Raw genomic sequence first — 25,188 nt, 5'->3', positions numbered from 1 at the left:
CTGAAATTTACAGCCTAAGTTACACTATAGGAAAAACTAAACCTCTTTAGGTAATTTCTTTAACTCATTTAGACAATTAGAAGATCATTAGATTTTCTGAAACAAAAATTACCTACATGAGTCTTCTAGATCTGTGTTGTCCAACACAGTAACAACTAACCACATATGTTTACCTAAATTGAAATTAGATAAAAATTTAATAAAATTTAAAATTAATTCCTCAGGCACAGTAGCCATAATTTCAAATGCTGAAAGCAACATTTGGTAAGTGGTAACCATATTGGACAGTGCACATAAAGGCCATTTTCATCATCACAGATGAAATTGTATTTTTTCCATACACACAGAACGGTGTTCCAGACTATGACATAGACTAGACTGGGCACCAAGATAACTGACCTCTTTCTTTTGTCTTTTTTTCAGCTGTATCCCCAGTAATTCTAATAGCGATTGCCGCAAAGGTGGTGCTCAACAAATATTTGTAGAAAATTGAATAACGATTGGAAAGCAGGAAGAACATAGTTTCAGATCCAGAGAGGTTTTATGTAGAAAATATTGTATAAATATATAAAGTTCAGGAAACAGGAAATTGGCCTAGATTTCTTTTTTTGAAATAATTTTCTGTACTTGCTTCCAGTCTTTATCAGCAATAGAGTATCATATTTTAAAACTATGTAATTCATTTATCTTTCTCTAGAGGTAACTATTATTATTAAATTGAGTTCATTTCCTTTTACCCAGAGGTAACTATTATGTTTAAGTGGGTTTGACTCATTCCTTCTTATTCATACTTTTATACTTATACTATGCCTTTATGTATTGAAACAATATATATTTATAGTATTGATTAGTATGTTTGTAAATATACATAAACATAATCACTGTAGTAAAAATATACAGTTACTATTTTTCATTCAATATTATATTTTATATATTTCTATTTTGATATAGATAGCACTGGGTGACTCTTTTTAATTCCTCTATAGCACAAAAACTTATGATTAGTCACATTTTCTTATGGACTTATTTATCAATTCTTTTGCTGGACATTGAGGTTGTTTCCAAAGTTTGACTTTATAGAAACAATACAGTAGTGAATATCCTTACCCACATCTTCATGCACATGTGTGCACTTCCTTGGCTTAGGCTATATACCCAAAAATGTAGTTGTTTTCTTATAGTAAGTTTTGATTAACTTCCACTTTACCAGACATTGCCAAATTCTTCTCCAAAGTGTTTTATAGTTTAGAGTTTCCTACATAATAATTGTAAGTTTTTCTTTCCCTGCAATTTATCAACATTGTTATTGTTGAATGAGATGCAAAATGCTATAAATATATTTTTATGCAGTTCATTTTAATTTGTCTAATTATTAAGGAGGGTGAGGAACTTATAGCATATTTATTGGCCATTTTCACTTCCTTTTCTGTCAACTGCTGTCCATTGATCACTGAAATATCTTTGCCATATTGATTTGCAGGCATATTTAGTATAGAGTTAATTTATTCCTTTCCAATTATTATAATTTTTTTCTTAATTGTATTTTGCTGAAGTGAGAAGCGGGGAGGCAAAGAGAGACTACCACATCCGCCTGACCTGGATCCACCCAACAAGCCCACCAAGGGGCAATGATCTGCCTATTTGGGGCATTGCTCTATTGTAACTGGAGCCATTCTAGAGCCTGAAGCAAGGGCCATGAAGCCATCCTCAGCCCCTGGGGCCAACTTTGCTCCAATGGAGCCTTGGCTGCAGGAGGGGAAGAGAGAGTTAAAGGGGAAGGAGAGGGGGAAGGGTGGAGAAGCAGATGGACACTTCTCCTGTGTGTCCTTGTGGGTAATCAAACTCGGAACTTCCACATACTGGGCCAATGCTCTACCACTGCCAGGGCCAATTAAATATTTTATTACTTATTTTATTGCATTAACTAAGAGTTCCATTTATGGAAAAAAAAAAGGTGGATGGTCCAAGATGGTCATGAAGTAGATGGACGTTCCAACTGCCACTTCCCAGGACCAGATTGAATTATTACTTAATTTAAGAGCAATCATCTTGAAAAATCAACTTTGGACTAAAGGAAGATCTATAACCAAGGATCACAGAAGAAGCTTCACTGAGATTGATAGAAAGGGCAGAGATACAACAAGGGCTGCCCCACTCCCAGGAGCCAGTGGCAGCTGAGGATCCAGAGGGACTCTCACTGTGGGGAGGGTCACCCTGAAAGGTCCTCAGCTCCAGGCCTGGCACCCCAGCCTAGAGCCTCACAGCCTAGAAGAGGCATCCAGACAGCATTTGGAAGTGAAAAGAGCCAGGTTTCTGTCTGTGAGAAAGAGACTGAGCTTTCTGAGATGCAGACTTCGTCTTAAAGGGCCCACGCAAAAAACCTCATTCACAGCCACTTACCCGGAGCTCCAGTGGAGGGAGAACTAGGAAGACTGGAGTTGCCTGAGAAGAGTGTAAAGTTGGAGGCCCAGAGTGAGACACTGTGGGGGATGGCCACTGGAACCCCTATGCTGAGTCATTCTCCATTACTGTACTGCAGGTGCCATTTTTCTTAGGCTGAGCGTCCCCTCTGTGTAGTATCAGCCTGGGGACAAGCAACTGCTCTTCCCTCCAGAGTCTGTCCTACCCCCGTCATGGCGACTGGTGTTTCTGAGAGACCAGGAAGCAAGCAGTGCATCAGTGGCTCAGTTTTCCGGTGTTTCCCCCACACACTCCCGACTCTAGGACTGGCGCTTCCATTTCAGGAGGAGACTCAATAGAAACTGAAATTGTCTGGAGGGTGGGCAGACCACACCTCTGATTCTCAGAGGCCACACCCACTGAGGTCTATGAAAAATGTCTGGACAGTCTGACACCTGGGACCAGGGGCAGAGCCACACCCACCACCCTTCATAATCCCGGAATTGCTGCAGGCACTAAATTCTAGCAGAGGTTTTTTCAGCCGCTGAGCCCAACAAGCAGGCAGCAGACAGAGGCTGCAGGAGACAGGACTCGGAAACTTGGCCTTTTAAGTGGACCTTGTCTCAGACCCAGTGTGGGTAAAAGCCAGCCTAGGATAACAGCTTGGTATTTCCATGTATACCTGAGCCCAGCAAAGGCAGCCACAAACTCTGGATTGCTTGTAGCTCCAAGAATTTTGCTGAGGGCCAGTTACAGGCAGTGTCTCCCACTGGTCTGCTCTGGGTTCCTCCCAGGGAGGCCCAGGGCTGGCACATCCAGGGACCAGCTGCAGAAAGCATCGGTTCAGGACTTAACAACCCTTGCTAGAGTGGTATCCTAAGAAAAAGCTCCTCACACTTGGCCCAGCTGAGGTGAATTCCACTCTCTATGATCAGCACCAGCACAGCAGCTCATGAGCATTGGATATGGTGGAGCTTCACAGTCAGCCGGCCTGGGCACTGGATACCCCGCCCTGCAGGGCTAGATTCCACAGGGGGAAGGGAGAGAGGCTTGGAGCATAGACATTTAACATGTGGTTCTCTGTGAGTCTATTGTTGGATGTGGTCGAGGGGCTTAGTCACCTTTGGGAGGGGCACAGTCAGCCTCAGATGAGGACTCTCTGTCTTCCTTCCTGAGACCAGGGTCTCAACAGCTGAAAAAACTTCTACAGAGGGGACTGTCAGCCATACTTGGTCTGAACCTGCTGCTCACTTTGTTGGGGAGAAATAAAATTTGAGTATCCAGCAGTGTCTGAGGGATTAAGTTCTGGAGTTGGGGCCACATTCCATACTAAGCTACTGACCAAAAGACACCTGACATAGGGGTTAGTGGGAACTAAAGTTGTATTCACAACCAGACCTGCCCTAACCCACCAAGTGTGCAACCTGTAGAGGGGTTGGTTGGTTGAGGCCAGTCTGAGGTGATAGTACAGTCTTACTACAGAACTCTATGGGAAGACCAGGCAGCTACAAGAAGAGGAAGAATAGCTGAAATGTGTGGACAAATCTTACAGAGCTTGGGACTTTTATGGAGCTGCTATCATCTCTACACAGGAGGAAGCTGATCCTTATACAAAGGGTGGCCCCTCCCACACTACCCAGGCACAGAAAATGCAGACACAAACAATGAAAAGTGCAGTCGCTGAAGACAGGTAGCCCACAGCAAGTTACAAACAATAGCTGACACCAACCCAAGAAGATCTAGAGCCAACAAAACTGGTAGGGGATGGCAGATAGCACAAACCCTAGACTCAGCTACTTACACAACTAGCACACCCAAAGGTAGAGTCAAGCAGGCACCGGACACTGTAGAGAATAAATATGCCCACCAAGACAGACATTGCACAGTGTGTAATACACATGATCAAGATTGACCCTTAGAGACAGCCAGCCTGAACGGATAACTGTACCCATGAAAGGACCAACTGAATTTAATACTCACAATAAGAGGGAAAATAGTACCCCCAAGAAGCATTCCTAGAACAAGGAAAAGAGGTGGCCTGGAAGTCAATACCACTCAGCCCGTCTTCTTCATAATGACACCACAAAAATTTCAAAGTCAGACAGTGCTATCTAATGCACAGACAGAATGAGAAGACAGAGAAATGTAACTCAAATGAATCAATAAGAGAAATCCCCAGAAAAAGAACTGAATTAGATGAAAATAACCAAACTACCAGATGCAGAGATTAAAATAATGATTTTTCGGATGCTCAAGGATCTTAGAGCAACAATGAATGGACATAATGAGCACCTAAATAATGAGATAGGAAGCATCAAAAAAGACATTGAAATTATAAAAAAGAACCAGTCAGAAATGACAAATACAATATCAGAAATAAAGACTGCAATAGAAGGAATCAATAGCAGGCTGGATGAAGCAGAGGATCTAATTAGTGATTTAGAAGACAAGATAAATGAAAGCACAGAGCAGAGGAGCAAAAAGAAAAGAGACTCAAAAAGATTAAGGAAACTCTAAGAAAGCTCTGTGACAACATGAAGAGAAACAACATCCATATCATAGGGGTTCCTGAAAAAGAAGAGAACAAACAAGGGATAGAGAACCTGTTTGAAGAAATCCTAGCTGAAAACTTCCCCAAATTGATGAAGGAAATAGTCACACAAGTTCAAGAAGCACAAAGAGTCCCGTTAAAGAGGAACCCAAGGAGGCTTACACCAAGACACATCATAATTAAAGTTCCAAAGTTAAGAGACAAAGAAAGAATACTAAAAGTTGCAAGAGAAAAGCAATTAATTATGTACAGAGGAGCCCCCATAAGGGTGACATTTGACTTCTCAACAGAAACACTTGAGGCCAGAAGAGATTGGCAGGAAATATTCAAAATGATGCAAAACAAGAATCTACAACCAAGACTTCTTTATCCAGCAAGGCCATAGTTTAAAATTGAAGGATAAATAAAAAACTTTCCAGACAAAACAAAACAAACAAAGAAAAAACAACCTGAGAATTCATTATAGCCAATTTAATACTGTAAGAAATGTTAAGGGGACTGCTGTAAAAAAAAGCAAAGAATAAAAAGTCTAGAAAAAGAGAATTGTAGATTTAAAGAATAAAATGGCAATAAATAAGTACATGTCAATAATAACCTTAAATATAAATGGAGTAAATGCTTCAATCAAAAGACATAAGGTAGCTTCATGGATAAGAAAACAGGGCCCGTACATATGTTGTCTACAAGAAACCCACCTCAGAACAAAAGATATACATAGACTGAAAGTGAAGGGATGGAAAAAAATATTTCATGCAAATGGAAATGAAAATAAAGCTGGGATAGCAATACTTATATCTGACAAAATAAACTTTAAAACAAAGGCTCTAGTAAGGGATAAAGAAGGTCACTACATAATGATAGAAGTAGCAATTCAACAGGAGGATATAACCATTGTAAATATTTATGTGCCTAATATAGGAGCACCTAAATATATAAATCAAATTTTGATGGGCATAAAGGGCAATATCAACAGCAATACTATAAAAGCAGGGGATTTTAATACCCCATTAACATCAATAGACAGATCCTCCAGACAGAAAATTAAGAAACAGCCGCATTAAATGACACACTAGATCAACTAGATTTAATAGATATCTTCAGAACCTTTCAGCCCAAAGCAGCAGAATATATATTCTTTTCAAGTGTTCATGGTACATTCACTAGGATAGACCACATGTTAGGACACAAAACAAGTCTCAATAAATTTAAGAAGATTGAAATCATATCCAGCATCTTCTCTGATCACAATGGCATGAAACTAGTAACTAACTACAATAGAAAAACTAAAAGACATTCAAACACTTGGAGGCTAAATAGCATGTTATTAAATAACAAATGGGTTAACAATAAAATCAAGGAAGAAATCAAAATTTCCTTGAAACAAATGAAAATGAACATATAACAACTCAAAATTTATGGGGTCCTGAGTGGGAAGTTCATAGCATTACAGGCATATCTTAAGAAACAAGAAAAAGCTCAAATAAACAACTTAACCCTGCATCTAAAAGAACTAGAAAAGGAATAACAAATAAAGCCCAGAGGAAGTAGAAGGAAGGAAATAATAAAAAGCCTCCTTGCCTCAAAAATACAAAAGGTCCATAAAACCAACAGCTGGTTCTTTGAAAAGGTAAACAAGATTGACAAACCTTTAACCAGATTCATCAAAAAAAAAAGAGAGAGAGAGGTCTCAAATAAATAAAATTAGTAATAAAAAAGAAGTAACTGCTGACACCACAGAAATACAAAGGATTGTAAGAAAATACTATTAAGATCTATATGCCAAAAAATTGGACAACCTAGGTGAAATGGACAAATTCCTAGAAACATATAATCTTCCAAGACTCAATCTGGAAGAATCAGAAAACCTAAACAGACCGATTACAACAAATGAAATTGAAACACTCATCAAAAAACTCCCAACAAACAAAAATTCTGGACCAGATGACTTCACAGGTGAATTTTACCAAACATTAGAAGAAGAACTAACACCTATCCTTCTCAAGCTATTTCAAAAAGTTCAAGAGGAGAGAAGATTTTCAAGCTCCTTTTATGAGACAAGCATTATCCTCATTCCAAAACCAGGTAAAGACACTACAAAAAAAGAGAACTATAGACCAATATTCCTGATAAACATAGATGCTAAAATTTTCAACAAAATATTAACAAACCAGATCCAGCAATACATTAAAAAAGTCATACATCATGATCAAGTAGGATTTATTCTGAGGAGGCAAGGCTGGTACAATAGTCACAAATCAATCAATGTGATTCATCACATAAACAAAAGGAAGGATAAAAATCACATGATTATATCAATAGATGCAGAAAATGATATGATAAAATCCAGCACCCATTTATGATCAAAACTTTCAGCAAAGTGGGTACAGGGAACATACCTCAACATAATAAAGGCCATCTATGACATACCAACAGCCAACATCATAGTTAATAGACAAAAATTAAAAGCAATCTCCTTAAGATTAGGAACAAGACAGGGGTGCCCCCTTTCACCACTCCTATTCAACATAGTTCTGGAAGGACTAGCCGCAGCAATCAGACAAGAAGAAATAAAAGGCATCCAAATTGGAAAAGAAGAAGTAAAACTATCAATATTTGTTGATAACATGATACTGTACATAGAAAACTCTAAAGTCTCAGTCAAAAAACTACTAGACCTGATAAATGAATTTGGCAAGGTGGCAGGATATAAAATCAATATTCAGAAATCATGGCATTTTTATACACCAACAATAAACTGTCAGAAAGAGAAATTAAGGAAACAGTCCCCTTCACTATTGCAACAAAAACAAAAAAATAAAGTATCTAAAAGTAAATTTAACCAAGGAGGAAAAAGACTTGTACTTGGAAAATTATAAAACATTGATAAAAGAAACCAAGGAAGATACAAACAAGTGAAAGCATATACCGTGTTCATGGACAGGGAGAATAAACATCATTTAAGTCTCTATATTACCCAAGCAATCTATAGATTCAATGCTATTCCTATTAAAATACCAATGACATACTTCAAGTATATAGAACAAATATACCAAAAATTTATATGGAACCAAAAAAAAAGACACAAATAGCCTCAGCAATCTTGAAAATGAAGAATAAAGTGGTAGATATCACACTCCCTGATATCAAGTTATACTACAAGGCCATAATGATCAAAACAGCTTGGTACTGGCATAAGAACAGGCATACAGATCAATGGAACAGAGCAGAGAACCCATAAATAAACCCACACCCTTATGGTCAATTGATATTTGACAAAGGAGGTAAGAGCATACAGTGAAGTAAAGACATTCTCTTTAATAAATGGTGTTGGGAAAATTGAACAGGTACATGCAAAAAAAATGAAACTAGACCATCAACTTATACCATTCACAAAAATAAACTCAAAATGGAAAAAAGTCTTAAAAGTAAGTTGTGAAACCATAAACATCTTGGAAGTAAACATGGGCAGTAAATTCTCCAATATCTCTTGTAGCAATATTTTTGTAGATTTATCTCCATGGGCAAGTGAAATAAAGGACAAAATAAACAACTGGGACTATATGAAACTAAAAGGCTTTTGCAGAGCAAAAGACACCATGAACAAAATTAAAAGACAACCCACACAAGGGGAAAACACATTCACCAATAAATCTGACAAGGTGTTAATAATCAAAATTTATAAAGAACTTTACCAGGAAAGTAAACAATCCAATTAAAAAATGAGCAAAGGAACTGAATAGACACTTCTCCAAAGAGGACATACAGATAGCCAGTAGGCATATGAAAATATGTTCAATGTCACTAATCATCAGAGAAATGCAAATTAAAACTATAATGAGATACCACTTCACACATATCAGAATGGCACTCATTAACAAATCAACACACAATAAGTGCTGGTGAGGGTGTAGAGAACAGGGAACCCTCCTGCACTGCTGGTAGAAATGCAGACTTGGCCCTGGCCGGTTGGCTCAGCGGTAGAGCGTCAGCCTGGCGTGCGGGGGACCCGGGTTCGATTCCCGGCCAGGGCACATAGGAGAAGCGCCCATTTGCTTCTCCACCCCCCCCTTTCTCCTTCTCTGTCTCTCTCTTCCCCTCCCGCAGCCAAGGCTCCATTGGAGCAAAGATGGCCCGGGCGCTGGGGATGGCTCCTTGGCCTCTGCCCCAGGCGCTAGAGTGGCTCTGGTCGCGGAAGAGTGACGCCCCGGAGGGGCAGAGCATCGCCCCCTGGTGGGCAGAGCGTCGCCCCTGGTGGGCGTGCTGGGTGGATCCCGGTCGGGCGCATGCGGGAGTCTGTCTGACTGTCTCTCCCCGTTTCCAGCTTCAGAAAAATACAAAAAAAAAAAAAAAGAAATGCAGACTTGTGCAGCCACTGTGGAAAACAATGTGGAATTCTCTCAAAAAATTAAAAATGGAAATGCCTTTTTTTTTTTTTATTCATTTTTAGAGAGGAGAGAGACAGAAAGGGAGAGAGAGGAGAGAGAGAGACAGAGAGAAAGAAGGGGGGAGGAGCTGGAAGCATCAACTCCCATATGTGCCTTGACCAGGCAAGCCCAGGGTTTCAAACCGGTGACCTCAGCATTTCCAGGTCGACGCTTTATCCACTGCGCCACCACAGGTCTGGCCTGGAACTGCCTTTTGACCCAGCTATCCCACTTTTAGGAATATATCCTAAGAATATCAAATCACTGATTCAAAAGAAGATATGCACCCCCATGTTTATTGAAGCATTATTTACAATAGCCAAGATCTGGAAACAGCCCAAGTGTCCATCGGTGGATGAGTGGATTAAAATGCTGTGGTACATATACACAATGAAATACTACACAGCCATGAAAAAGAAGGAAATCTTACCTTTTGCGATGGCATGGATGGAGTTGGAGATTATTATGCTAAGTAAAATAAGCCAGGCAGAGAAAGACAAATATCATATGATCTCACTTTTATGTGGAATCTAATGAACACAGTGAACTGAGGAACAGAATAGAGGCAGAGGCGGGGTCACAGGGAGCAGAGAGATAGCTGTCAGAGGGAAGGGGGATGAGGGGACAGGATCAGAGAAGGTGAAGGGATTAGTGAAATTATATATACATAACACACAGATACAGATAATAGGACAGCAAATCCCAAAGGGAAGGGGGGAGGGGCAGGACATGAGGGACAAGGAAATGCGGGTGAGGGAATTATATTGAGTGGGACACTTGAATTCATGTTAACACAATAAATTAAAATTAATAAAAAAATTTTTAAATGGAATTCTATTAATTCCATTCATGTAGTATGGAAGTAGTAATGGTGAACATTGTTATCTGGTTTCTATCTTTAATTGTAATATTTCTAACTTTTCACCCCTAAATATATCATATTCTTATCAGATATAGGAGAGTCTATTTTATTAATACAGTATTTTGCTTATCAAAATAAATATGAATTGTATGCTATTCAACATATTTTGCAATGATTGTTAGCTTTTTCTCTATTAATCAGATAATGTGATCAATCACATTAATAGGTTCTTGTGTTATTGAAGTACCCTTGCATTTTTTGGAAAAATGCTTTTTAATAATGATTTTATTTTCTTATACATTTTCTTGATTGCATCTGATATTTCATTTTTTATTTCAGCATTTGTGCCTAAAGTCAGAACAATCTATATGTTCATTTTCTCATCCACATTGAGTACCAAGGTTTCAGCAACTTCGTGAAATATACCAAGAAAATTTTTTTTTCTTCTTGAAATGGTTGCTTCTGAAACTCAATCACAGATTATTTCATAAAAGATTACAAATTCTTTATTTAATATCTTCTCTTTACCTAGATTTGAACACACTTTTTGTTCTGATCTAGAACATTTTTTGATACTTTATATCTTATAAAATCAGCATCATTAAGCTGAAGACAGAAAATCCAAAATTATCTCTAGGTACTTTTTTATACTCCATTGCTAGAAATATACTGAAAGAACCATATGGACCAAAAAAAATGTTTTTTAACTTAATGAAGTAAAAATATGAAAATCAAATTCCTATCATTTCATTACTAATATAAGAGTTAAAATGTAAGACACCATTACAATCTTTACTGAAAAGAAAAATGAGTTTTACTTTTGTGCAAATACTTTAACTGGGAAAGTAGATCATTTAAAATATACTAGAAAGTTGAAAATGTTCAGGTTACTACAACAGTTACTACTACCTTTTTTAAAAAAGATTTTTTTTAAAGACCATGAACAAAATACATATTTTTCCCATGAGCCTTTGAATTTGCAGGTACACTGCTAGCAGTTAATGCTCACTGCAATCCTAGTGGAGGCAGCAGGTGGCAGCAGCTTCCACTCCAAAAACTAAGGGAAGTGGAGCAAGCCTGTAACAGCTGGAGGCCTCCCTTAGAAGCTAACTAGGTCCTTTGTGTCTGTGTCTGTTCATTTTAAAAGTGGGAAAAAATGATATAATGAATAAAACCCACAAACGCTGATAAAACAAATACGATTTTTTTATGTCTACTTTACTTCTAGAATTAATAACAAACATAAAATAGACAGGTGTATGCTTTCTAGGACTTTTCTTCCCTTCACATCTCTTCTAATTTAATGCATTCTCTAAGTCTTACTAAAGCCTTCTCTTTCAGGGAAGATGGCCATACTTTTAGACTTTTGATACCATTTATTAAATGACAGTGGATAGTAATAATAATACCAGTAATAATCTGTTAATGGAAAGACCAAAGAAAAACCTCAACCTTTTCACTTACTATTTGTGGAAACTTAACAAGTGATGTGACTACTCAGAGCTTACCTTTCTTAATGTATTAAAATTGTGATAATAATACTTAAGTTATTATGAAGACTGAGATAACATAAGATAGTTTCCAGAACATTACTAAGTACATCATTGATTAATTTTAGTTCATGTCCACCTAGCTCAATAAATTAGTGCCAAGTATGAATTTCCTTTGGGTAAGATGAGTCTGCAAGTCTTAGTTGGAGGAAAATAAAGGGCAGTGTTAATTAATTCAGAAAGAACACAGCATTATTAATTTTTTGTCTTCCTCAATAAGTATCTCAAATGATGAGTGCATAACAAATGTCTGTTGTCAAATTGATGAGTAAAATAAAGTTACAAAATGAAGTAGTCAGTGGATATTTTACTTATGTGAAAATAGAGTCTTTCCAAGTATTTGTCATGTATTTTTAGAGGACTGTGATTAACAGATAACATGGATATTCCTGGGAAATTTATTTACAATTAAATGAGATTAATGAAAGCCCCTTATTATTTCTGACTTATATTCAATTTATATTGTGGCCTGACCTGTGGTGGTGCAGTGGATAAAGCGTCGACCTGGAAACGCTGAGGTTGCCGGTTCGAAACCCTGGGCTTGCCTGGTCAAGGCACATATGGGAGTTCCAGCTCCTCCCCCCTTCTCTCTCTCCTCTCTCTCCCTCTCTGTCTCTCTCTCTCCCTCTCTCTCTCCTCTCTAAAAAAAAAAAAAAATGAATAAATTTATATTGTGACAATATTCCTTGTTCTCAGATATGCTTATGCTGTATTTGTTTACTAGTTCATTTAACTCTCTTTTAGACCAAAAACAGAAGATGCCTGGGTATTTGCAAAACCCAATGCCATTCAAGCCATTGGTGTCATGTCATTTGGTGAGTATTTGGTTCCAAAGGCACTTTCTCAATGTGGAGTCTTCTATACGGTGAAAAAGTGCTAGGTTTTATATTTGTGTCTGGAAAACAGATGATCTAAGTTTTGGACATCCTATTAGCAGCATATGATCTAGTTTATGCCAATATAAAATTAGGCTCAAACTTTTCTCACTCATCACTAAAATTTGCTTCCATTTGGACAAGTCTCTTTCTCATGCAGAACACTCATTAAAGTCACCTTATTTCTTAACTTAAAAATCTAGCAAATGTTATGGACTTCCTCAAAATCTTGCACACAAAGTATTAGGAATTGACCAGATGTTTAAATCTACTTCGTTACTTCCCAGATTGGAGAAGAAGCCATGGACTAAAAACATAGTGTTGTTTATATTCCCCTTAAGATTGGAAAGGCCACTAGGAAGTGGAAAATGGGAACGAAAATTGAATAGGCCTGGTTTATATCACCAGTGACATGAAGAGACTACACAGCCTAATGTGAATGAAATTTCTCATTCCCCAAGCTTTTAGAAAGATTATATTTTGACATATCTCATAAATTAGTATATTTGAACTTCAGTTCCTTAGCCTTCCAAAGTAGCATACATCTGTGAATTTTCAGAAGTAAAAGGAGAACATTGATGTTTGTTTCAATAATGCCTTTTTCTTTCTTTTTTTCAGCGTTTATTTGCCACCATAACTGCTTCTTAGTTTATGGTTCTTTGGAAGAACCCACAGTAGCTAAGTGGTCCCGCATCATTCACGTGTCCACGTCGGTCTCTGTATTTATCAGCATTCTCTTTGCTACGTGTGGATACTTGACATTTACTGGCTTCACCCAAGGTGAAATGAGAGGAGTGGTCTTCCTGTGATTTGGTACTCACATGCATGGAACAGTGCTATCACAATACCCAGTGTTCTACTTCAAAGCACACTACCTTTTCAATGCATTTTCTCCTCTACCTCCCTACTGTTTCTGTTTCTTAATCTTCTTCTTCTAAAATGGCTAAGCCTCTGTAGCTCATACACTCTACTTCCATGCTTTCCCTACAGAACACATGGATTCTGGCTTCTTTCTCCTCTACTCCACTGCAACTTTATTTCCCAAAACAGCAATACCCTCCCACTCTTCAAAGCTAATAGTTTTCTTGTTTCTGATTCTCATGGGCCTCTCCGGATTACTTAATAATACTGAACAGGCCCTGGCCAGTTGGCTCAGTGGTAGAGCATCAGCCTGGCGTGCAGGAGTCCCAGGTTCGATTCCCGGCCGGGGACACAGGAGAGGCGCCCATCTGCTTCTCCACCCCTCCCCTTCTCCTTCCTCTCTGTCTCTCTCTTCCCCTCCTGCAGCCAAGGCTCCATTAGAGCAAAAAGTTGGCCCGGGCACTGAGGATGGCTCTGTGGCCTCTGCCTCAGGCACTAGAATGGCTCTGGTTGCAACAGAGCGACACCCCAGATGGGCAGAGCATCGTCCCCTGGGATATGCCAGGTGGATCCCGGTCAGGTGCATGTGGGAGTCTGTCTGACTGCCTCCCTGTTTCCAACTTCAGAAAAATACAAAACAAAACAAAAAAAGACTAAGAAAAAAAAATACTGAACATTCTTTCTTTCCTCCCATAGAGAAAAGAGCACTACCGTGCCATCCTTTACTCTGTTATATATTTTTTCCTCTCTGAGTAATTCATCTTTGCTTTCTCCTACCTCCTCTCTCCCCCCATTAACTGGCTCAAGCAAATTGCCTTCTTTTCCTCTTAAAAAATTCTCTGTAGATTTTCCTTATTTTAACTAGTTCAGACCTTTTTTTTTTTTCATCTCCAGTCCCATATCTGCTGGATATATCCACTTAGTTGTCCCATTCCTGCCTTAAACACAAAACATCATTATTCCCACAAAACCAGCTCCTCCCCTCCCCCTGGCCTCACCCCACTGCCCCACACCAAACTTTCTTCTCTTTCCTTCTATTCACCCAGCCCCACACGCCCCAACAACTCAGTGGTCATCTTTTCGCTTTGACCTTCACATTCACTCATCTATGTAGTATAATATTCAATGGATTCTGAGGCTACTAAATGCTATGATTCATGCATCTCACAGATTTTACAGGCCTGTTATCTCACTTGACCTTTACACAACCCTGTGAAGGTAAGTGGAATAACTAGCTTTAGCCCCTCCTTAAAATTTACAAAGAGAAGTAACTAGCACAAGCTGGCTGGGGACAGAGTAGAAAACAAGTCTCCTGATTTCCAGTCCAATTTTAATTTCATTCTTTCTTGCTGCTTATCCCATTTGGTCAAGTATTACCCATTAAAAGCTCTCTTAGTCTCCTACTGCTCTTAAATTTAGTTTTCTGATGATGCTATAAGCTGGGTGGATGATGCATTGTTTCAAAGAGAGGTTACAAATACCTATGATTATAGGCAGATATTTCTCAAGAAATAAAGATGGCTTCAATAGACAGTGATTAACATAATTCCAATGCAGTAAAAATATACTACACATGTGCATCATTACAGTGCAGTAATGAAGTACCTTGAAAATCTTGATAGGAATTGTGTTTCAAACTATTGCCATGTATCACTTTTTTTTGCTTTAGGCTCCAGTCTGTACAAAACCTTGGTTTTTAAATGCCTTGTCTGTAAAACATAAACCCTTTCTCCAGGCACACCTTCCTGGTGTTTTTTTTTTTCAGTGGTAATCGCTCAGATATAATTAAATCATTGTATAACAAAGCTGACAGGTTGGTTTGAGCTTTGTTTTTGTTTTTTTCCTAACTCTAATTCCCTGAAATACACTTAGGCTCAAACTAGAATGAGCTGACGTTGTTTCTTCAGGCCATTTCACCGTAGGCAAATCTGGTCTTGTTTGTGCACACTGCTTTCTTCTTTTCTTCTCCTTTTCAGTAGATTAATTCCAGTTTGTGAGGAGGCAGTAAGAACTCTAGATTGTTCTTGACATTTCCAGTGACTTTTGAATAGGTGTCAGGCTCATTTTTTAGTGGAGGTTAGTAAAGGGGAGCTTCTGTCCTTTTTTTCTTAGAGTGCTGGAACCTTTTCAATCAACCTTGAAACAAGTCTCTGCCACTACTGCTTTGTGGTATAATCCCCTGCTGCCCCAAAGGGACACTAGAAAGCAATATACATTTGTTCTATTTGATGGTGGAAGGAGAGATGAGTCACTTAAAATAAGTCTTAGGAAGAGGCAGGTCATTTAGATTTTTAATGAAAGTACAAAAGTATTGTTTTCTTTTTCAACAGTGTAGTAGTGTGTGATTCTGACCTAATTTTCTATTTAATCTAATGAAAACTGTGATCAAAATTTAGAACATAAGCCTGTTATCTTTAGGAAATAAACAGACCAAAATATTTTTTGTTTCAGCATTGGAAAAATTATTTTGCTGACATGTCCTCTGTGCCCTCATTAGATCTTATATTTCTTCATAGGTGTCTGGGAAAATAATCTCTAAATAAGAACTGGTTTAAGGTATCATTTAGTTTGGAACTAATGAAATATAATGCTCTTCCATATTTTCATAGTTTTGAATCAGTGCATTTACACTTGGGTTCATCAGACACCATGAAAGATAATGTACATTTGGAATTCCTGCTATGGCCCTGAGTTTGTGACTAAACCCTGTAGTGTGATACATGTGATACACAGGAAATTCAGCTCCCCAGATGCAATGGTCCACTCTTCCTTTCAGGATTGTCCTCAATCTATGAATAGCATTTCAAAAGAAAATTTGTTTATTTTAACAGATCCCTTTTAAAAAAATAATGAAGTCATTTACTTACCAGAAACAAAGACCAGAAGCAAGTTTATAAAACCAATGCACAAGAATTTAGGGAGTTAGTTCTGGTGAAAGAAGACAATAAGTAAAAGTACTTTTCAGAAGTCAATATAAATTTAAGCAAATCTACCAAAGCTAACAATGAGTATAAGAGAAAAACTGTTAGTAATGAATACATCTTGAAGCGGTGCATGTCCTAGTTTTAATATCAGTCAAGGATTATATAGTTATTAAATTCAAAAACATATTTAGATTTAGCAATCTAGTCTATTAAAATGAAGTTTATGCAGCTTCATTCAGGTAATAAATATCCACTATCTCATTTATTAGATATTTATGTCAATATATAGTATCTGTTAAACAAATCTATTTTATGTCACTCTCTAGGAGACTTATTTGAAAATTACTGCAGAAATGATGACCTAGTAACATTTGGAAGGTTTTGTTATGGAGTCACTGTCATTTTGACATACCCAATCGAATGCTTTGTGACCAGAGAGGTAAGCACAATTCCTTTCCAACGCTTTATCTAGGGGATCTCTCTACTACATTTAATTTAGCAAAAATTGTAAATAACTCAAATCTGCAAATTCCCAAGTGTATGACAAGTAATATAATTTTAAAACTTTTTGTTTTCAATAAGTTTAAAGATAAATTTATATTCAGTGTTTACAAGATTTTTTTCTAAAGTTACATTTGGTTTAGTTTATATAAACATAAGTACAAATATTTATACATTGCATTCCAAAATGAATGCCAGCCTTTAATAGAGGAGCCAAACTAAGGTTTTTTTTTATTTAAAAAAATTCTGACAAAGAAATTAATTAAGTATTAGGGTTTAACACATATTTTACAAAATGTCTTTCTGCTAAGATTTTTTTTTTGCTAAGATATTTTTTAAGTCAACATGTATCTAAGTCACCAACAGATTCTAATCAGTTCTGTTAAAACTAAAATGTTTTATTTTCCATGGAAAACCAAAATTCCATTTAAACCACTTGTTTTATATATATATATATTTCATTTCTATATGTAAGTATATTTATTATTTGTATTTTATACCAAATACCATGCAAAATAATATAAATAGATAGTATTTCATATATATGTATATATATTACATATATATAATACACAATCACACACACATATATATATATATTTCACTTTCAAGTCAATTCCAAGTTATGTTACATAGTTCAACTCAATTTGTGGAGGAAAATTAGGTGAGAGAGAACTAATCTTTTTGTGTAAAATTAGATAATGTGACTTGTCTGGAGTCTTTGACTCAATTTAACTAACTGTACCAATTAGCAAAAAAAACCCACGATCTTGCTTTACAGTGGTTCTTTCAGGAACCACACTGAAAAAGGATTAGTCTTAGGATCTATTCCTAGAGACTATTGACACAGTGCACCATGTGAATGGCTCTAACGTGTCAAGTGAGCTGCCTACACTAACCCATGGGCAAGCTTCTAGAGGCAAGTCAGTGCTTACCTTTCGCCAATTCTAGGAATAAAGAAATGCACAGGGAAATAGAAAGGAAATGTTCAACACTATGTATGTCCTTTACAATTAGCACTTGTCCTCACAAATATGTAACTCACTGATCAGTTCTCCACCTTGAATATATGAGAGACCTAGACTGAACTTTATTTAATGTACTTTTTTTAAAATCTAAGAGCCTTTAAAGATTCGCTAACTAATGTTGTATGCAGGAAATGGTTTTATTTTAGCTTCTGCCCAGAACTTTAGGTTCAAATCTGCTCTCTAGATGAGCATTCCCAGATGGCACATTCTCATATGGTTTCTGGTGAACTGTTTGTGGACAGTCTGAGGCGCTTCACCTGCACAGCTGTGTCTCCACTACTAGGAGCTTATATTTACTTTCTAGCTGCCATGACAGGAAGATGGAACTAAATCAAGATCTCCGCCATTATAGCAATTACTAAGCAGAGGAAGCTTGTATATATACCTCACCCATTCACTTCCTTTCTCTTTTTCTTCTACACACACACACACACACACACACACACACACACACACACCACACACACACGTCATAAACATAAAGCCATTTCTATTAATAAGTAAAGTAGCCAGCCACATACAAGGGTGCCCAAAAGCCTATCTCACTACTAATTTTTCACTATTACAATTCTATCTTAGAGGCCTTTATAAGAATAAATTTTAAATAAGATAATATTTGGAAAGACATTATTAATTGTAAAACCATAAATGAGTACAATTTATTAGTATCCACATTAAATTATTAGCAGAATTACGTTGGTATCTGGCTACGGGGAATGTTACTTATTTAGGATTGTTCCTTATCATGGCTTAGAGTTGGCTTTGCTAAGATCCCTCAGTCCTTTCCAACTCTTGCCTCATGTTTTTTTTGTAGTCACCACTCTGTTCACACTGTCTCGTCCTTATCCTTCATAGGTAAAAACTATTCTTATATTTATCTTTTTGCTCTTTTTTACACATTTGCCTCAGTTTGTAAATCCTATCCATTTTTTGAGCCTCACTTCAAGCCAATGGAGGACAGGCACATTTCAGGAATGATGTCAAGCTGATTACTTTAACAGAGACAAATAAAGCTCCTTCTAGTTCTAAATTCTATTTGATTTTTTTATCCTGTCATAAATTGATTACTATTTGTTTCATTAGATTGGTTAGATCTCTGCAATTAGAATGCTAATTTCTGAGAATAGGAATTTTTCTCTTTACCAATTGTATCACATTGTAGGAAATATTAGGAAGCTGTTGACTGATTTCTAATATGAGTATCTGTGGAAAATGATGATCAACTTTTCTCCATTTTTGTTAAGTAAAGGCAAGATAAAATAGATTTAACTTCTATCAAATAAGATTTAGATTACATAAAACATTTCCTGTTAGTAGAATATATCATACAGCCATTATTAAAACAAATTATGGTTACTATTTTCTTAGAGGTCATTCAAATAATCTAAATAGCATCTGTGGTTTGTCTTAGTGGTAACCTTGATAGACTCAAAGAAGAAGGATAGGTAATTTCCAAAGGTCTCTTGTACACTTGAGAAATACATTTATTCACACATTAATATGCTATGTGCTGTCTGTCTAATAGTTGAACAAAGAATATTAGTTATTGATGTATGTCTCTGTATAAACACTTTGGAAAAAGTGGAACATTCATATGGCTTAAAGTTAGATTGGTAGCATTTTATGCAGTCCTAAGGGCGACAATATGAAATACTCTCTTAGTACATCCTGCACGTGTCTGAGAATCCCTTTCTAAATAATCTATTTATTTGGCAGGTGATTGCCAACGTGTTTTTTGGCGGAAATCTTTCATCAGTTTTCCACATAATCATAACCGTGGTTATCATTACCACAGTCACGCTCGTGTCATTGCTGATTGATTGCCTTGGAATAGTTTTAGAACTCAATGTAAGTACATTTAAAGGTACACCTTCCATTTTAACATTCCTTTAAAAATGATGTTTACATTTAACATAAGATGTAAGGTGTCACTTTTTGAAGTCGATTTAAAATGTGTTTGGTTTTTTGTTTGTTTGTTATTTATATTTTTCTGAAGTTGGAAATGGGGAGGCAGTCAGACTCCCGCATGCGCCCGACCGGGATCCACCCGGCATGCCCACCAGGGGGGTGATGCTCTGCCCATCTGGGGCGTTGCTCTATTGCAACCAGGGCCATTCTAGCACCTGAGGCAGAGGTCATGGAGCCATCTTCAGCGCCTGGGCCAACTTTGCTCCAATGGAGCCTTGGCTGCTGGAGGGGAAGAGAGAGACAGAGAGGGAGGAGAGGGGGAGGGGTGGAGAAGCAGATGGGCACTTCTCTTGTGTGCCCTGGCCGGGAATCGAACCCGGGACTCCCGCACGCCAGGCCGACACTCTACCACTGAGCCAACTGGCCAGGGCAAAATGTGTTTGTTATAGCCCTGGCCAGATAGCTTGGTAGCTTGGATGGTTAGAGCATGGTCTCAATAGGCAAAGGTTGCGGGTTTAGTCCCTGGTCAGGGAACATACAAACACAGATCAGTGTTTCTCTTTTTCTCTGTCTCTATCTCCCTTCCTTTCTCTCTAAAATCAATAAGTAAATTTTTAAAAATGTGTTCCTTTTTTTAAAGATTTTATTTATTCATTTTAGAGAGGGGAGAGAGAGAAAGGGACAGAGAAAGGGGGGAGGAGCAGGAAGCATCAACTCCCAGATGTGCCTTGACCAGGTAAGCTCAGAGTTTTGAACCGGCGACCTCAGATTCCACGTCTGTTCCCTATCCACTGTACCACCACGGGTCAGGCCAAAAATGTGTTTCTTAGAGTAACTATTTATGATGTTGGATATTATGCACATCATGGTACTATATATTTTTAAAGCAGTGGTTCTCCAATGGAGGAAATCTTTCCCCACCTTCCCCATGGGACATTTAGCGATGTCTAAGAGACATTTTCGGTTGTCACAACTAGGTAGGTAAGTGCCACTGGCATCTAGAGGGTAGTGACCAGGGATGCTGCTAAACATCCCACAATGCTGAAGACTGCCCCCTTGACAAAGAATTATCCAACCCAAAATGTCAAAAGTGCTGAGCTTGAGACACCCTGCTTTACAGCAATATTTTACATTTTGTTTTTATAATACTTAGACGGTACTAAAAAAATAACTATAAATTAATGCATCTGGAATTTTCTGGCAAAGTAAAAATAAGCCTAGAGAGATTCGTTAAAAATTGTGAATGGAGAGAGTGATATCCACACCCTACATTCACTAACAATGGCCCATGTTCTTTTTTTTAATTTTTGAATTAAATTTATTGTTCAATAAAATTATACAAGTTTCCGATCTATAATTCTATAATGCCTCATCTGTATATTGTATTGTGTATTTATCTCAAGTCTGCCTATCACTACCTCTCCCCCCACCCTCATTCACATTCCTCCCCCTTCCCCTCTTGCAATCCCCATTGTATTGTCTGTGTCTATAAGTTTTCTTTCCTGTTTAATGTCTTTGCTTTTTTTACCCAGCCTCCTAACTCCCATCCCCTCTGAAAGCTATTAATCTGTTCTCAGTATCTGTGAGTCTGTTTCTATTTTATTTGTTAGTTTATTTGTTCATTGGATTTAACATATAAGTGAAATCATATGGTACATGCCTTTCTTTGCCTGGCTTATTTCACTTAGCACAATTCTCCATGCTGTTGCAAAAGGCAAGATTTCCTTCTTTTTATAGACTGCTTTCCACAGTGGCTGTACCAATCTGCATTCCTACTAACAGTGCATAAGGCTTCCATTTTTCTCACATCCTCACCAACACTTGTGGTTTGCTGATTTATGGATGATAGTTATTCTGACAGGTGGGAGATGATATCAAACCATACTATAAGGCCACAGAAATCAAAACAGCATGTCACTGGCATAGTAACAGACATATAGATCAATAAAACAAAATAGGGAGCCCAAAAATAAACCTACATTTTTATAGTCAATTAATGTTTGACAAAGAAGGTAAGAAAATACAATGGGATAAAGATAGGAATACAATGGAATAAAATATTAGGAATATTGGACAGATATGTACAAAAAATGAAACTAGACCACCTTCTTATACAATACACAAAAATAAACTCAAAATGAATTACAACTTTTTTTCATTTTTAGTGAGAGAGAAAGGAAGAGCGAGAGAGAGATTGGAAGGGAGAAAATGAGAAGCATCAACTCATAGCTGTGGCACCTTAGTTGTTCATTGATTGCTTCTCATATGTGCCTTGACAGGGGGGTTGCATTTGAGCCAGTGACCCCTTGCTCAAGCCAGTATCCTTGGGTTCAAGCCAGTGACCATGGGATCATTGCCATGGGATCATATCAATGATCCCACATTCAAGCCAGCGATCTTGGAGTTTTGAATTTGGGATCTCATCGTCCCAGGTTAGCACTCTAGCCACGGTGAAACCACCAGGTAGGCTGAGTTAAAGAATTAAATGTTAGACTTGAAACCATAAAAAATTCTAGAAGGAAGCATAGGCAGTAAAATCTTGAACATGTCTCGTAGCAATATTTTTTCTGACATACTACCTCAGGCAAGAGAAATAAAAATAAATAAACAAGTGGGACAACATTGAACTAAAAAGTTTTGTACACCAAAGGAAACAATGAACAAAATGAAAAGACAACCACTGATTGGGAGAATATATTCACCAATACATCTGATAAAGGCTTAATATCTAAAACTTAAAAGGAATTTATAAAACTTAACACCTAAAAACAATTCAATTAAGAAATGGGCAAAGGACCTGAATAGGCACTTCTCTAAAGAAGACATGCAGATGGCTAATAGACATATGAAAAGATGCTCAGTGTCACTAATCATCAGAGAAATACCAATTAAAACTACAATAAGAGCCTGCCTAGGGGGTGGCATGTTGGACTAGGACACAGAAGATTCAGGTTCAAAACTCTGAGGTCCCTGGTTTGAGTGCAGGCTCATTTGGCTTGAGCTCAGGCTCACCAGCTTTAGTGCAGGGTCGATGGCTTGAGTGTGGGATCATAGACATGACCTCATGGTCATTGGCTTGAGCCCACAGGTCACTGGCTTGAGCAAGGGGTCACTCTGCTCTGCTATAGCCCCCCCAGTCAAAGTATATATGAGAAAGCAGTCAATGAACAACGAAGGAACTACAACAAAGAAATTGATGCTTCTCATCTCTCTCCCTTCTTGCCTGTCTGTCCCTATCTGTCCCTCTCTCTCTCTGTCTCTTTCTGTCTCTGTCACACACAAAAAAAGAGAAAAAAACTACAATGAGATATCACCATTTTTTTAAACATTTTTTTCTCTTTCTAGAACTACTTTCCCTTATTATCTATCTCTACAACCACCTTCCAAATTTAGGTCCTAATTATATCACATCTGATTTAATACTGGCTTTTTGCTTCAACTAAGAACTATTTAAGTTTCTCTCCCAATTTATCACAATCTTCCTTAAAAATCTCCATTTTCTCACCAGAACAAGTGTAAAATCTGTTGCTTCTGCAATCTGACCCTATACCTTCCATGGGAAGTTATTTACCCTACCGTTTATTCCAAATCTATCCTCGTTTCTAGTCAATCTTATTTTTAGCCTATGAGTAAGTCATATTAATTCTTTTACTCCTTGGCTTATGTTTATTCTTTTCTACAACTATTAAGGTAATAACTTGGTTTATGTATTATTTTGTAGCATGCACTGTTTAGACTGCCCACAGCTTTCCCTTCCTACCAAGTTATAAACTCTTTGAAGACAAGAATGAAGTTAGTACCTCCTTTAGCCTCCACAGTATCTGACACAGTGCTAGGAACACAGTGCTCTAATTACTGCATGGATGATTGCCCCTGGGGGTCACAGTTCAGGAACTATTTCTGTAAATGCTCCAGGACATAAAAGACATTCTTTAGTGTAGCACCAGGAAATTAAGTGTTACAAAAAAGAAACAGTAATCTTTCAACTACACCGGGGAGATGATCAACATGATTGTCAGTTCTGTTATTTCTTAACTTTTGAAATGTCTCGCTTTTTTTTTTTTGAGATATTGTAAGATTTCGATATAAGAGAAAATATGTTCATCAACTGTCTGACCACTCACAGCATCTTGATAGCCTAACAATTATTTATTCCTTTAAGTTCACCAAGCCATATATCTATAGCTTATTTTTCACTTGCAAAACTAAATTGTAAGCATATAATCCATTAAATTTCCTCTACTGTAATTATTTTGAAGAATTTTTGTAGTTAAGACAGAAACCTGGTACTGTGTTCAGAGAATATTTGGCATGAAGTAGAAATCTGAGCTAGCTGTAGAGGACTATTTTTAAAATTTTTAAATGGGATTCTAGATCCTTAGAGTTTTAAAAACTTGGTTATATAGACATTTATAAAATACAATTAAAGAAGAGTCTTTAATCATGTGTTATGATCTACTAATCCAAGACCATTACACTAGTTTTAAAGCAGCTTGTAGGTTAATAAAATCTATGATCTTCTTTCTCTTTCGGAGGACCTGAGCATATGTCTTCCCAATCAAAAATCTTTTGTTGTGCACAATAACATATTCAGGTCTTCACTCAACTCCCTTTTGTGTTGGCATTTAACATGTTAATAAAGTCGCATCAAGCATCATTTCTGTTAGTAACTAATGCAGGCTGGATCATGCAACACTAAAGCCTTCTGTGTTCCACTTTAGAATGACAGTGTGAGCTAACATGTGCCAAGGGTTTTGCATGCACTGTCTTCTTTAATCTACATTAGTTTTACAGATGAAGAACCAAGGCACAAAGGGATTAAATAGGTCACACTAGTTTTAAGAGGCGGAATCAAGATTTGAACACGAGCTTTCACATCCTGTAGCCTACATTTTTAATAATTATGCTAGTCTGAGGTTTCCTAAGCATAGGCTTTAAATTATTTAAATTAAGTATGTTCATTTATCATTTTTTAAATTAAAACCTAGGCATTGAATTAATCTGACTTAACGGCAGGCACCCTGGGCCTCGCAAAACCCCAACTTTACATTTTTTTCTAATATAAGGGTCACAATATTTTCTTCTGTGCCCAGGGCCTCAAAGGACCTTAATCTACCTCTGCCTGTAGGAGTAACCCATAATATTTATAGATATTAATAATGGGTTAAAATATATACCATGAGATGAAATATATAAAATGAAACTAAAAGTTTTTTTTATCTAAAATAATAATTCTTAATATATTTTATTTTGGTTGATAATTGTACTTTAGGAATTCTTTTCTATTGTAGCTTCTGAATCCTA

The 25,188-nt window shown here is 37.3% G+C and overlaps 1 protein-coding gene across 2 annotated transcripts in view; it reads left to right on the top strand.

Annotated features, from left to right (window-relative positions):
• SLC38A11 (solute carrier family 38 member 11) overlaps positions 1–25,188 on the top strand; it is a 62,398-nt gene that overhangs the window by 32,155 nt on the left and 5,055 nt on the right. For both annotated transcript variants that reach the window (XM_066345489.1, XM_066345488.1), the window contains 4 exons: positions 12,532–12,602; positions 13,281–13,442; positions 16,774–16,886; positions 19,693–19,824. In XM_066345489.1, coding sequence (XP_066201586.1) covers positions 12,532–12,602; positions 13,281–13,442; positions 16,774–16,886; positions 19,693–19,824 — 478 coding nt within the window. The remainder of the gene's footprint in view (positions 1–12,531; positions 12,603–13,280; positions 13,443–16,773; positions 16,887–19,692; positions 19,825–25,188) is intronic.

Source organism: Saccopteryx leptura, chromosome 7 (genome assembly GCF_036850995.1).
Source record: "Saccopteryx leptura isolate mSacLep1 chromosome 7, mSacLep1_pri_phased_curated, whole genome shotgun sequence".
In the NCBI taxonomy this organism is placed as follows: Eukaryota; Metazoa; Chordata; class Mammalia; order Chiroptera; family Emballonuridae; genus Saccopteryx; species Saccopteryx leptura.
The sequence above is the reverse complement of the archived record's forward strand: the minus strand, read 5'-3'. Positions and strand labels throughout refer to the sequence as shown.